Below are 12511 nucleotides of genomic sequence, written 5' to 3'. Positions count from 1 at the left end.
TCCTTAACTTGCTTACTTTCTGGGTCAGTGGTTTCCAACAGAGGGCATTTTTTCCTCGCAGGAGACATCTGGCAATGTCTGGAGACATTTTTTAGTTGTCACAACTCTTGGAAGAAGAGGTGTCCTACTGGCATCTAGTAGGTAGAGGCCACAGAAGGTGCTAAACATCCTAAAAATGCACCAGACATTCTGTTCTCCCTGTCTCCCCTGAATGAAGAATTATATGGGTCAAAATGTCAATAGAGTTGAGGTTGAGGAATCCTGCTCTTGGTGAACAGGCTGACTTGGCAATCCTAATGCTTGGCAATCCACTGTCTAAACTGCTTGGGTCAAAGTGCTCCAGATTGTGTGCCAAGGAGAAACAGAATAATAAACAAGATACCTCCCAAAGTGGAAACAGCACTGTTGTGTATCATGAATACTGTGATCATTTATGAGGGAAACGAAATCTGGGATACTTACAGCCATGTTAGCTGATGCAAGTCTTTGAATACTCCAGGTCTGAGAGTAGTAATGCAGTTGTGGTTGAGATATCTACAAATAGCACGGGTGAGTTAATAACGCAAACTCAATACTCCATTTTAGTCTCATGTAATTAGAATATGAGCCACTGATGATGACTGTAAAGTATGGACATCTGCTTCTGAAAGCATTTGGCTGGCTGAGCAGAGGGGAAGACACCCAGGGATGTTCAGAAGCTACAAATAACCACACGTTCAGTGTGTTCAACACGAGGGGCAGGGCAAGAGTAGTGGCCAAAAATAATGCTCAGGGTATTGCATTATGGTAGAATATAAGAGTACAATAACTAAATATGTGGGTCAATGTTTGTTTTTATTCTTTTTTTAGCCACATCCTTAGTATATTAATATTTTTGGAACGCATATAGAGATGGTTAGAAAAAAAATGCTAAAATATTGTGGAAGTGACCCAAGTTGGAGAAAACAATGTTATAGAGAGTCTTCATATGTTTTCTGATAGTATCTAAATCTTTGGATAATTTTTAAACATAATAATTAATCTGAGTATTTTGTGATAACCTGTTCCTCCCATTTCTCTACCACCAAGTCAAACCTTGAAAGCCTACCATTCTACCCTTTTAGTTTACTTAAATTTACACCCATTATTTAATCACAAAGACGTTACTCACAATATTTGCAGATTATATAATCCGAAAAATGCTTTCCTGGATATGTGTCTAAGGCAATTATGCTGAAGAAATCTGTTAGGAATAAGACAGAAGGATCAGGTAATTATGGTTTATGGGCTTTGCTAGTTTATTGAACATGCTCTTTACTTGAAGACAATTTGTGCAATTGGCTTATAAAGCCCAAGGTCCTATTTGCATATTGGGGGCAGGTGTTGTTATTGAGAGATGGTTTTGAAGTAAGTCAGTGCCTACTGTCTGATAGCACCTGTGCAATGAAATTTGGGCATCTCTGATTTGTACTCTGGTGTGATATGTTGTGTCTGGGTATAATCTTATTTCTACAGGTTGGAGCTATGGCAGCCTCTTGTTCTGACTGGCAGGAGTTACCGGCCATGAGAGACCAGCCAGCCTTTTCTTCGAGATTTCTCTCTCAGCACAGAATTGAGTCTTTAACTCCTCATCCCTCCTCATTCTATTCCCATGAACAAAGGAGGTGGCCAGTTTTATTCTTTTCCATTTCAAGATGCAAAGTAAGAAGCCTAAAGTGAGTTAGTGAGGTGCTCAGGATTCTACCCATCATTGAACTGGGTCTACTGTGCCCTCTCAACTCATAGGATTGTGATTTACTTCACCTCTGAAGCAACTTAACAATATACTATTGATTCAGTAATAGTGCTTTCAGGATTCTCAAAGTAAATAATTTCCATCTCCTAGAAATGAGACAAAAGGAGGAGAGCCTTGAATTAATATATTTTTTTCTTTTTTAACATATATATTTATTTTTTAGTCATAGGTGGACACCATGTCGTTATTTTACTTTATGTGATGCTGAGGATCAAACCTAGTGCCTCATGCATACTAGGCGCATGCTCTACCTCTGAGCCACAATCTCAGCCCTTGATTTCATATTTTCTAAAGGCTTCCAGGGGCAGGGATTAGCCACACAAATAATAGTAATTAATTAACATACAGTTTTCTGAATGGTTTTGATTTCTCTTGTTTTGATTTGAATTGATTCCTCAAATATTACACAATATTGTCTTAATAGTCATGGTACTCTACTTCACAGTATAGGCAGAACATGTGCTTATTCTGTGTCTGGTTGCACTTTGAATTTTCTTATAAAATAATTATTCCCTAACAGAGCATTCCAGCATTTGCCTTCACATCATGAGTGTGGTACAGGGGTGCTAAGTTATTGATAGCCTTAGATCTCAAGGTAGCCCGGTAAAGCCAAGGTTAGCTTCCAGTTATTAGCAAACCCATTCTTTTAGCCCAGTATAAAAAATGTCATTTTCCTGGTGGACCACCATGTGGAAAGGGTTGGTACTACAGAGCACGTGTATTACATCTATAGTGATACACAGAGCATCAATTTCAATGCTGAAAATAAACTTGAAACTCAGTGTGACCTTGTGCCCTCCCAACCCCCTATCCCCTGCACCATGTGTGTGGGGAGATGCTTCATAGTGCAGCACAAATACTGCTGTTGGTTTAAGGTTCTGCTATGAACGGGATGAACCGACATGGATCAATATCTGTTTTAGCATTTTCAGAGCCCTTGGACTGATGAAATGAAAGCTAATATGGTGAATTAGGTTACAGAAGCAAATGAGAATAGAAAAAGAATATCATACTCCAATAAAGGTATATTAAACTTTCTTTTAAATATAAAATTCATTTCCTAACTAATGCTATTTATGTTTTATTTGAGATGATCAATCGAAAAGTACAATGCATATTTTACACAAATCTTAAGGGATAGGTACAGTTATAATCAATTGTGAATTTGACCTTGTGCTTTTCTCTTAGAAGTCAAAGGCAATAAAGAATAAAACCAATGATCTGTATGATTCACCTGATGTGTATAAACTATCTCCCTTCACTGATGTCACTTAAGCTCCTTAATTAATAAAGAGCTTCTACTCCAGTTATCTGCTCAGCTGGCTGGCTGCCTCCACGTTCAGACCTCGAGTCTCAAGTCTCAGGTCTCAGGCATAGGCTGCTGAACTTAAACTCCATCTTCAGTATCTACTTTCTTCTTTGCAGAAGAGTAGCTTAGAGAATGAGAGGGGAAATATGGAAACATGATAATTTGGTGAGTGGCGACCTCCTCTTAGCCAGAACTTAGATATGAACCCATTTAATACACTTTACACTGAATGACTTTTCTAAGAATAACTTACTGCTTCATGAATTCCTGCTGTTTCAGCTGTCAGAATTTTCAAGCAGAAACACCAGGAATTTATGTACTGGAAACTAAAGCAAATAAATGCTTTAAAGACATGCATAGGCTATTTTTTTTTTTAATGTGACAATTTGTATTCAAGAGCCAGGCAAACACCTTGAATTACATTTTGTTGCCAATGATTGCATTTAACAACAATCCAGTTGAAGAAGGAATTCCTAATTTTTATAAGGTTTGTGTTACAATGAGGAGGAGAACTGCTTTTGGTTTCCATGGTAGCAGTGATAAAGTATTAGAGTCAATCCCATAAATTGTATTTTATTTCTCTGAAAGGTCATCTGAAACTGCTTTTTCTTTCTCAACTTTAGAAGGTCCTGACATTTTAAAAGATTATTAAAGTGAATAAATTGACCAATGATAAAAGCATTCAGAACAGTTAAGCAACATTTATTCATCTGGCAATTAAAGTTTAATTTTGATTTAGGCATTTATTTTACCCAGTACGTACCTGACCTCAATTCTACTGTATTTAGAACATTCCTGACTGGGGACTTGTTTGACATTAAATTCTGTACTCTCTGAGGATAAATTTCAATACAGACAAAATATGCAGATGAACTTTACTCACTCAATGGACTCAAAAACAGGTTTTTGCATGCCTTCCTCTGCTAAAGCCAAATAAAATCTAGATTCTTTCACTGGTATTCAGTCTCTCCGATTATGATTAAATGACCTCTCCAGAATATGCTACATCTTCTGTGGAAATTCGTTTTCTTTAGGCAAAATGTCCAGTTCACCCTTTTCCCAGTATCCTTTTAGTGTTCTTAGTTTACATTCTTTTGTTCTTTCTTCTAAATCTGCTCCCTACCTTCTCTTTAATCCTGCATGTTGGTTCTCATCCATTGGGAAAACACTGATCCTCACAATGTCCATAAGTATGTATGCTATTACATCCACGGCAGGGGAGTGGGGTACTATACAGTACTGTGAGGACCCAGGAGGACCTCCAACTCAAAAGGCAGCTATGGTGGCCCAAGAGTGCTTCCTTCACAAATCAAGGATGAATGTGAGGGTTTCAAGAAAACGAAATCATAGTTGACCCACCGCATGTTAAAAAATCAGAAAGAAAAGTACTCTGTGGGAAATAAAAATGTACTTCTGGTGATACTGTAGAAGTAAGAAGGTCTTTAAGAGAAGAGTAAGCTGGCCTTCTGGGACTTGCTTATAATGTTGTGAGAGTGTAAAGAAATAACCAGCTGGGCACGGTAGTGCACGCCTGTAATCCCAGCAGCTTGGGAGGCAGAGGCAGGAGGATTACAAGTCCCAAGCCAGCTTCAGCAATTTAGTGAGGCCCTAAGCAACTCAGTGGTTACTTAAAAAACAAAAAAGGGCTGTGGATGTGGCTCACGGGTTGAGTGCCCCTGGGTTCAATCCTCAGTAGCAAAAAAAAAAAAAAAAAAAGAGGAAATAACAGCATATTTCTCAACTCCTACTTTATCCCTGTCTCTCACAGAAGGCGGCCTCAGGACTGAGGTGAATTGAAAGGCTGTGGAGTTGGGGTAGGGAAAGTCCAAGATAGAATTTGTTAACCAAAAGGAAATAAAGCCCTCTAGTTTGTACAATTTATCTTAGCAATCGAGAAACACCAAAAAACGAGACCATCAAAGCAAGACAAATTCCAGAGGAATCTGGAGCAGCTAGAAAATTAGAGATGGCCAATGTGGTTCTGATTTTTCAGAAGGGGAAGTAGTAGGTTTTACAAGTTATGGTGAATGAGCTCCAAGCAGGCCTGCTGAGCTCCTAGAACAGGCTATGTCAATGTTGCTTTGCGAACATCTCAAAAACAAAGTGAACAGGACGGTTCATGAGAAACAGGGCGTGCCTGATTAACTTCAATTTCTTCTTTGAAAGACTGAGCAGAAAAAACCATGGGATATATACCAGTATATCTATCAGGCACTGATCAAGTGGTTTGTGATAGACAAAGAATTATATTGTCCTTATCAGAAGGATGATGATGAAGGACATGTAAAGATAATTTGGCACTGTCTTCTTCAATATTTTACTTCATTACTTGGTTAAAATATTGAGTTCATCTTATTTGCAGATCACAGAAATCTGGGAGGAATAGAACACACATTGGATGATCCAAAAAGGATCATCATTTAGTAAGAAAAATTGAATGTAACAGGATGAAGCTGACTAGTGATACATAAAGGACCCAATACTGCCTCTTAAGTGCTAAGTGTACAAGTATAAGAGGGAGCACATGTAGCCTCAGCAGTAACTCAGATGGCCTAGAATTAGGAACTGTAGGGGCAAGATCCACAGGAGTTAAGGGAGGTAGTTACCAGGGTCTTCCACATGTCATGTAAGCACTCTACCCCTGACCCTACATCCACACTCTGCATTTAAAACTTTGTTTCTTGACTCCTTTTCTCCATTGTAGTTTAAGCTCCATAAAGAGGGGGCTTTTCACCCTCGTTGTTGACTGCTGTATGCTCAGTGATTGGCCCCTTGTAGGTGTTGATATTTGTTGATGGGATGAAGGAACAGGTGGACTTTGCTGGCCTTTCCGCTCCTGCTATCCATTTGGCTCCTCCCTTTTCCTGATACCAGTTCCTGGGGATGGTTGGGTATTTACTATGTTGGTTATTTGGGCTAATGTATGTTAAACTGGGGAGAAAAACCAAGAGCAGTAGAATAAGAGGGACACAGTGGAATTGGGGCAGGGGGAGCTTTTTCTGGGAGTTTGAGGGGGAGTAGTAGAAGGAGCTGAGAAATGAAAGGAAAGGGGATGGGGAGGAAAAGAGGTATAATGAAGCGCTGCTGACTATTGTGCTGCTGTAGGATATTTGAGCAATGCTTGAAAAGGATGGGAGTTATTTTCAAATCAAAGTTTAGGTATTAGATGGTTTCTTTTTTTGTTTCTCTTTTTTTAGTACTGGGGATTGAACCCAGAGGTACCTAACCATGGAGCCACATCCTCAACCCTTTTAACATGTTATTTAGAGACAGGGTTTCACTAAGTTGCTTAAGGCCTTGCTAAGTTGATGAGGCTGGCTTGGAATTTGCAATCTTCCTGCCTCAGCCTTCCAAGCCGCTGGGTTTATAGGCGTGCACCACCACGCCAGGCCCCAGATGGTTTCACTGGTGGAAACAATACTCTTGAGATTGGATCATATGGGCTAACGCTTCCTAAGGAGCATAGTCAGAAGGTTTGAGCCAGCTGTCTGACTCTGGACAGACAACCTTTCTTCCAGAATGGGATCCTTATTCCTACCCACCTCACCAACTTTGAGGACCAAAGCCCAAATAAGAACTCCAAATTCTAGAATTCTCCATAAGCTTTAAAAAGTGATATCTAAATGAAAGGAATTATATTTCATCCCCTGTGCTGTATCTTGTATATAATAGACACTTAGTGTTTCTCAATGGGGGTCTCATAATCTCTTTTCTGTGAGATTCTGGGAGAAATAAGTTACCTAGGAAGCATTAAATAGCAGCTCACATGGAGAGAACCCCACTGGCTAATGTTCAGGTCATGATGTGGTTCCTGAAATTCTCAGACAAGGTAGAATTAAACATTTACTTGAAGAAGTTGCCAGCTGATCTTGGTAATGAAGGTTAATCACTAGGAAAATATAGGACTTGAATTACTCCAGTGCTTGAATTACTCAGTGGACTAGCAGAAAGTATTGACATAGAACAAAGTATGATCACTGGACAGGAAAGGACTTTGCCTGAGAAATCTTATTTTACCTCTCCGACCTAATCCTCTAGTGACCCTTCTACCTCCCCAGAAATTGGCTTTCCCCATATCAGGGGGCAAAAGATAAAAGGGTGAATCTGCATGGGTCAGGATAGTATGAGTTGGTACAAATATAGAACAATTTCCTTCCATCTCTAGGTCTTTTTTTTTTTTTTAATAAAAAATAAGCCCTGGTTTGACCATGAGAAGACCCGGGCTGTAATTTTGACTCTTTCACTGTCTGATTGTAGATCTTAGATGAGTCATTTAATCATTGTAGACTTTAGTTATCTCATGTATAATAAGTGGATCTAATTAGAAATCCTTATAGCTTCTATGACACTTGATGATAGAATTGGCTTGACTGTCCACAAAGGCCATATGTTAAAGGCGTGGTCCCCAGGTTGGAGCTACTGGGAGTTGGTAGAACCTTTAGGGGGTGTGGTCTAGTTGGAAGTCTTCAAGTCATTGGGGTTGTTCTGTTGAAGGTAATAGTGGGACACCAGCTCTTTCTTCTTCCTCATTGTCTTTCACTTCTTGATCATGAAGTGAGAAGTTTGGTTCTTCCATGTGCTTCCACAATGATGTACTGCCACAGGACCAAAGCAACAGGGCCAACCATTCATGGACTAAAACCTTCAAAATACATTTGTCATGGACTGAACCATAATAAGCCTTTTCTCTTTATTAGTTGATTATTCCAGGTATTTGTTATAGTGATGAAGAACTAACAATTTTAACAGCCACTCTGAAACAAGATGTTTCCACTTTTTCTTTCTGCTAGTACTATTTTATTTTTCTCCCTTGAGCATAATTCAGGTATTGCAAGAACAATATTGATTCACAAAATGAACATGCTGTGATTTTAAGAGTTTCCAGGAAGATTAGAAGCACTGTGGTTAAAATTTCCTCTCCAGGGGAGCCTAGAAGCCCAGAGCTAATGCATAGCTACACCAGTGTGACAATGACAATTTTACCACATGTTCTTGGATGGTACAGAAGTCCTAACTGCAGCTGGGATTTACAGAGGTGATCTTCAAACTCAGGTAAGGTTGAGTATCTGTGATCATACGAGACCACCTGATGGACTTCCTTCACCGACTTCCTTTTTTTTATGAGGAAATCCATCCTTGGGATTCATGAATGTGGAATCATTGTTGGTGTTTCCAACCAAAGATTCAGATCATTTTTGTCTAGTAGTTTATTTTGCAAATTTCATACAGCTAGAAACTTTTTCTTCTATGCTCCATGTCAAAGGATAAAACACAAAGATGAAGATATAAGCAGGCACAGCATTAGCTTGCTGATTTTGTTATCTAGACTAATGGTCCTTTTGGCAGGTATAGCTCTCTAGTGCTCCTGGGGTACTGGCCAGACACCAACCCACTTTACAGAGGAATCATATATGAACCTGTATATTTTTCACCTATTAAATATGAAATGAGGTATCCCATTTTGCTGATAGGAATGTCCTTTCCCTCTATCCAATGCAACTTTTCAATTAAATTGCTTCATTGTGAAGAAGATGGTAAGTTATTCATCATCATAAGGTTGCTTAGTGAGTAAGGTATCAAAGAAAACCATATGCATAATACTAAGAGACAGTTCATGAAAACTGTGGTGGAGATTGATGATTCATCCCTAACCTCCAACAGAGACCACCTCTATATTTCCCAATCCCAGTTATCTTTCTTGGATGATGCTGGAAGCATATTTGCCCTTTCTTTCTCACTGAATTCTATATGCTGACTATGCACCACTACTTATTGATTTTCTCTTTCCTCAGATAAGCTAATGTACTGATTGTACTAGAAATGTGTTTTTGCCCCTATTACCCTGGGGAGGTAGTCTCTGTATCCTGAGTTTTAAGTTATTTGACTGTTGTTATCTATGCTTTCACTACAGTACATGTATTGCCTCTGCATTGTTATTTTCCAAAACTTCTTAAGGAAAAATATGGACCTATGAAATTTCCTATTGAAATATTTACCTCAACTCTAAGTTAACTCTCTGAAAAAAGTTTAAAATAAAATCAGTTCAGCCACTTTAAATTATGGAGTGGAAAGATTTCATACTTTTAAATACTTTATTTTCTAATCTTAAATTTACAAACATAAATTAAGTGATAAAGATGATAAACTTCATGTTTCATTTTGTTTTTATAAGGGTTTTCCCATAAATATGCTATTAATAGCTACTTACATCTTTTTAAGTTCTTTGTATTTGGTGAAAACTTTATCTGGAAGACTGTGGATTTTGTTTTTCTTTAGAGACCTAAAATAAAGTAAAGGAGACTTTATTATGGATTTTTATGGCCAACCAGACTCTTTTCTAGAAGCTGCATGACTGGGAAAAGAATATTTGCTGAGGTTCCATGGTACTAAACACACATTTGAACGTGACTGTAACTGAAAACTTTGCATTGGAGAATAAAAATTCAGATAGAAAAACAAAGGTACAGTCATGTCAGCTTAGCCATGGGACACATTCCGAAAAGTGTATTGTGAGGTGATTTTGTCACCTGGAACATCAGAAAGTGTGCTTACAAATGGGATGTGTGAAGCCTAAAAGACATACTACTTTACAGTTAATTTTTTTAATAAGTAGAAGGGGTGCATTCTACAATGACAATATAAAGTATAGGATAGCAAATACTTAAACCAGTAGCATAGTTATTTATTATCATTATCAAGTGTTGTACGTGATACATAATTGTATGTGCTATGCGTTCATATGAGTGGCAGCACAGTAGGCTTATTTACATTAGCATTATTGTAGTAGTAGCTGTGCTAAGATATCACAATGACTATGGCATTTCCAGGCAAAGGAATTCTTCCGTTCTATTTTGATCTTACAGTACCACTGTTAGACATGAGATCCTTCGTGCATCGTATGACTGAAGTTTGCAAATATTTTACAAATTTAGCCAGTTAGTAGAATAAACAAGAGAATCTATGTTGATTCAACTTTTTCTTTTACTCTCTGGATAAGTTAATAAAACACAACAACCAAAAGCAAAACAACCAAAGATCCTAACTAACTCAAATATGCTCAAATGATGATGTGATAGCAGAGTTCTGAGGCTCTTGAAAATTTCCAGCAAAAAGCAGAAAAGTTTTCATGATATGATAGAACTAGCTCATTGATCTTTCATTCCATCTTGGATGAATTATAAACATTAACAATGAGATGGCATAAGTGAGTGTGTTTGCTTTTTAACATTTCAGCACAGGCAGATTAGTAGCAATACATAAATCAGAGAATAATTAAAATAAGTGCTCCAGGCCTCAGGCATTTGTGAGCTGAATATTACCAGATCTAATCTAATGTACAGTGTTGAAAACATGTCCCTCCTATAGATGAAGCATGCAGAATTCTCTGATGACTGGTTTTAAATGGAATTTCTATTATTTTTTTTCTGATATAATTTCACTGGAGGGTTTTCTTGTGACTTTAGGGATAAATATCATCCCGATACTGTACTCACAGTAATGTCACGTTGGTGGAAATCACAGGTACAGACTGCAGGCCTGCATTTACACATTCCAATTCGGTTTCTTTGCAGTCACAGTGTTGTGGATACTGGTTTAAAACTAGGAGCAAAAAGAGAAAGGTTTTACTTAGGGCAAAAAATGCATTTTTGTATTTATGACTTTTTTAGAATAACAAGCTTTGTCCTCTTTTCATCAAATACATAAAATTCACATATGTTAAATGGACTTATTTAGTGCATAATAAAAGCAACTAAGCATTCTCTCCTAATAGAGTGTAGATTAGTGTGGTGTTCAACTCAGTTCTAGCTTTCAGTGGTCATGTCAGAGGTGTTTAACAGGTGAGTAGAAAGAAGTCACAGACATGTTCAAATAGCATAGAATCATATGTTCTCGTCAATGAAATTTATTAGTATGATTGAATAAATCACAATGGAAATGATTGGGTCAGTTGAATTCAACAGCACAAAATAGTTGCTAATAAATTTTTATTGATTAAAATTTATCTCACATTTTTTCCCCCTGTCAGACTTAGAGCTATGAGAAGAATTAGACACAGATTCTGCCACAGCCACTAATGTGCCCTATTAAAATCAATCCAATCAGATATCCTTTCATTTAGGCTCTTTGGTTTTTTTTAATAATTAATTTTAAAAATTTGTTCTTTTTAGATATACATGATAGAAGGTGCATTTTGACAAATTAAATATACAGGGAGTATAACTTTTTGGTGCATTTATATGTGAACATAGGAAAGTAATGTGGTTCTTTGTTTTTCATTACCACGAAGTTGAAAGTAGAAACTAGAAGTTGTAGAAGTTGTTTACAAAAAATTAAAGTTGTGTATAGGTTGAGAAAACCAAAGATCCATCTCTCTGAATAAAGAAAATGTTTTCATAATTTCCTCTGAAGGAACTTACAGAATTATTAAGATAATGGCATACAAAGGAGTATGCCAAAGGAGTATCTGGAGGAGCAAGGCCAGGTTGGTCCATGGGATAATCACAGTGTGTGCGTGTGTGTGCTTGTGTTAGAGTAAGAGACAGAAGGGGAGGGAGGGGAAGAGAATATTTCTGGAATCTTTGCTTTCTTCACTAACCTTATGGATATTGATTTGATGCAGTTAACAAAGTGAGATTTGTGAATTTTAAATTTATATTTTTCATTATTTATTAAAATATGATTTCTAGTTGTCCTGCTTCTTTTAGATCACTTTTAAGACAAATGTTCTTTGAACAGTGAATTTAATAGCCAGAAAACTTATTATTGAGTATTTACTTAATGCAAAATATACTTATAGTGTATGAAGTTTAGAAACTATTTTATGTTATCTATAGCAAAAGATAATGTAGGTATGATTACTTCAGTGTTTGTTCACACCAAGAAGATTATGGTTAAACTTTTAGATTAAAAATCTGTGCTGAGAGACTCTTATTTGATAATAAAAGGATTTTATATGGTCAAGCTGTGTGTTGTCTAAACCAGAAATGTGGGTATAACCCTTCACCTTCCTGCCCTGCAGCCCAGTCTGCTCGCAGGTTCTGTGAATTTTTTGAAAGGTCTCTTGCATCTCCTTCTACTTCACCTGTCCTTATGGCATTTTCTGGGCTCGAATTCGCAGTGTTTTCCAGAGCATCGTAATACACATGGTAATCAATATCTCCTTTTTCATTCTTTCTGTTTAATCAGCATGATTGACACTTTGGCCCAAATAATTTTTTTGTTGTGGAGGCTGTTGTGGGCACCACAGGATGCTCAGCAGCACCTCTAGCCTCTGCCCACTGGATGTCAACACAACCCACTCTGCTGTAGCTTGGATCATCAGCAATGTCAGCCAACACTGTCCAACACAGTTGTCCCAGCTGAGACTTGCTGTTCTCACCCATTCTCTGCAACACTGATGGAGGAATTTTCCTCACATTTATTTCTGA

The 12511-nt window shown here is 37.6% G+C and overlaps 1 protein-coding gene across 1 annotated transcript in view; it reads right to left on the bottom strand.

The window, feature by feature from the left end:
• Positions 1-12511, bottom strand: part of Rxfp2 (relaxin family peptide receptor 2) — a 50034-nt gene that overhangs the window by 26111 nt on the left and 11412 nt on the right. The window contains exons 4-7 of the mRNA XM_077795450.1: positions 10577-10682; positions 9292-9363; positions 1151-1222; positions 463-534 (exon numbers count right to left, since the gene is read on the bottom strand). Of these exons, the coding sequence (XP_077651576.1) occupies positions 463-534; positions 1151-1222; positions 9292-9363; positions 10577-10682 (322 nt within the window). The remainder of the gene's footprint in view (positions 1-462; positions 535-1150; positions 1223-9291; positions 9364-10576; positions 10683-12511) is intronic.

Source organism: Urocitellus parryii, chromosome 2 (genome assembly GCF_045843805.1).
Source record: "Urocitellus parryii isolate mUroPar1 chromosome 2, mUroPar1.hap1, whole genome shotgun sequence".
In the NCBI taxonomy this organism is placed as follows: Eukaryota; Metazoa; Chordata; class Mammalia; order Rodentia; family Sciuridae; genus Urocitellus; species Urocitellus parryii.
Note: the sequence above shows the minus strand (reverse complement) of the source record. Positions and strands in the feature narration are given on the sequence as shown.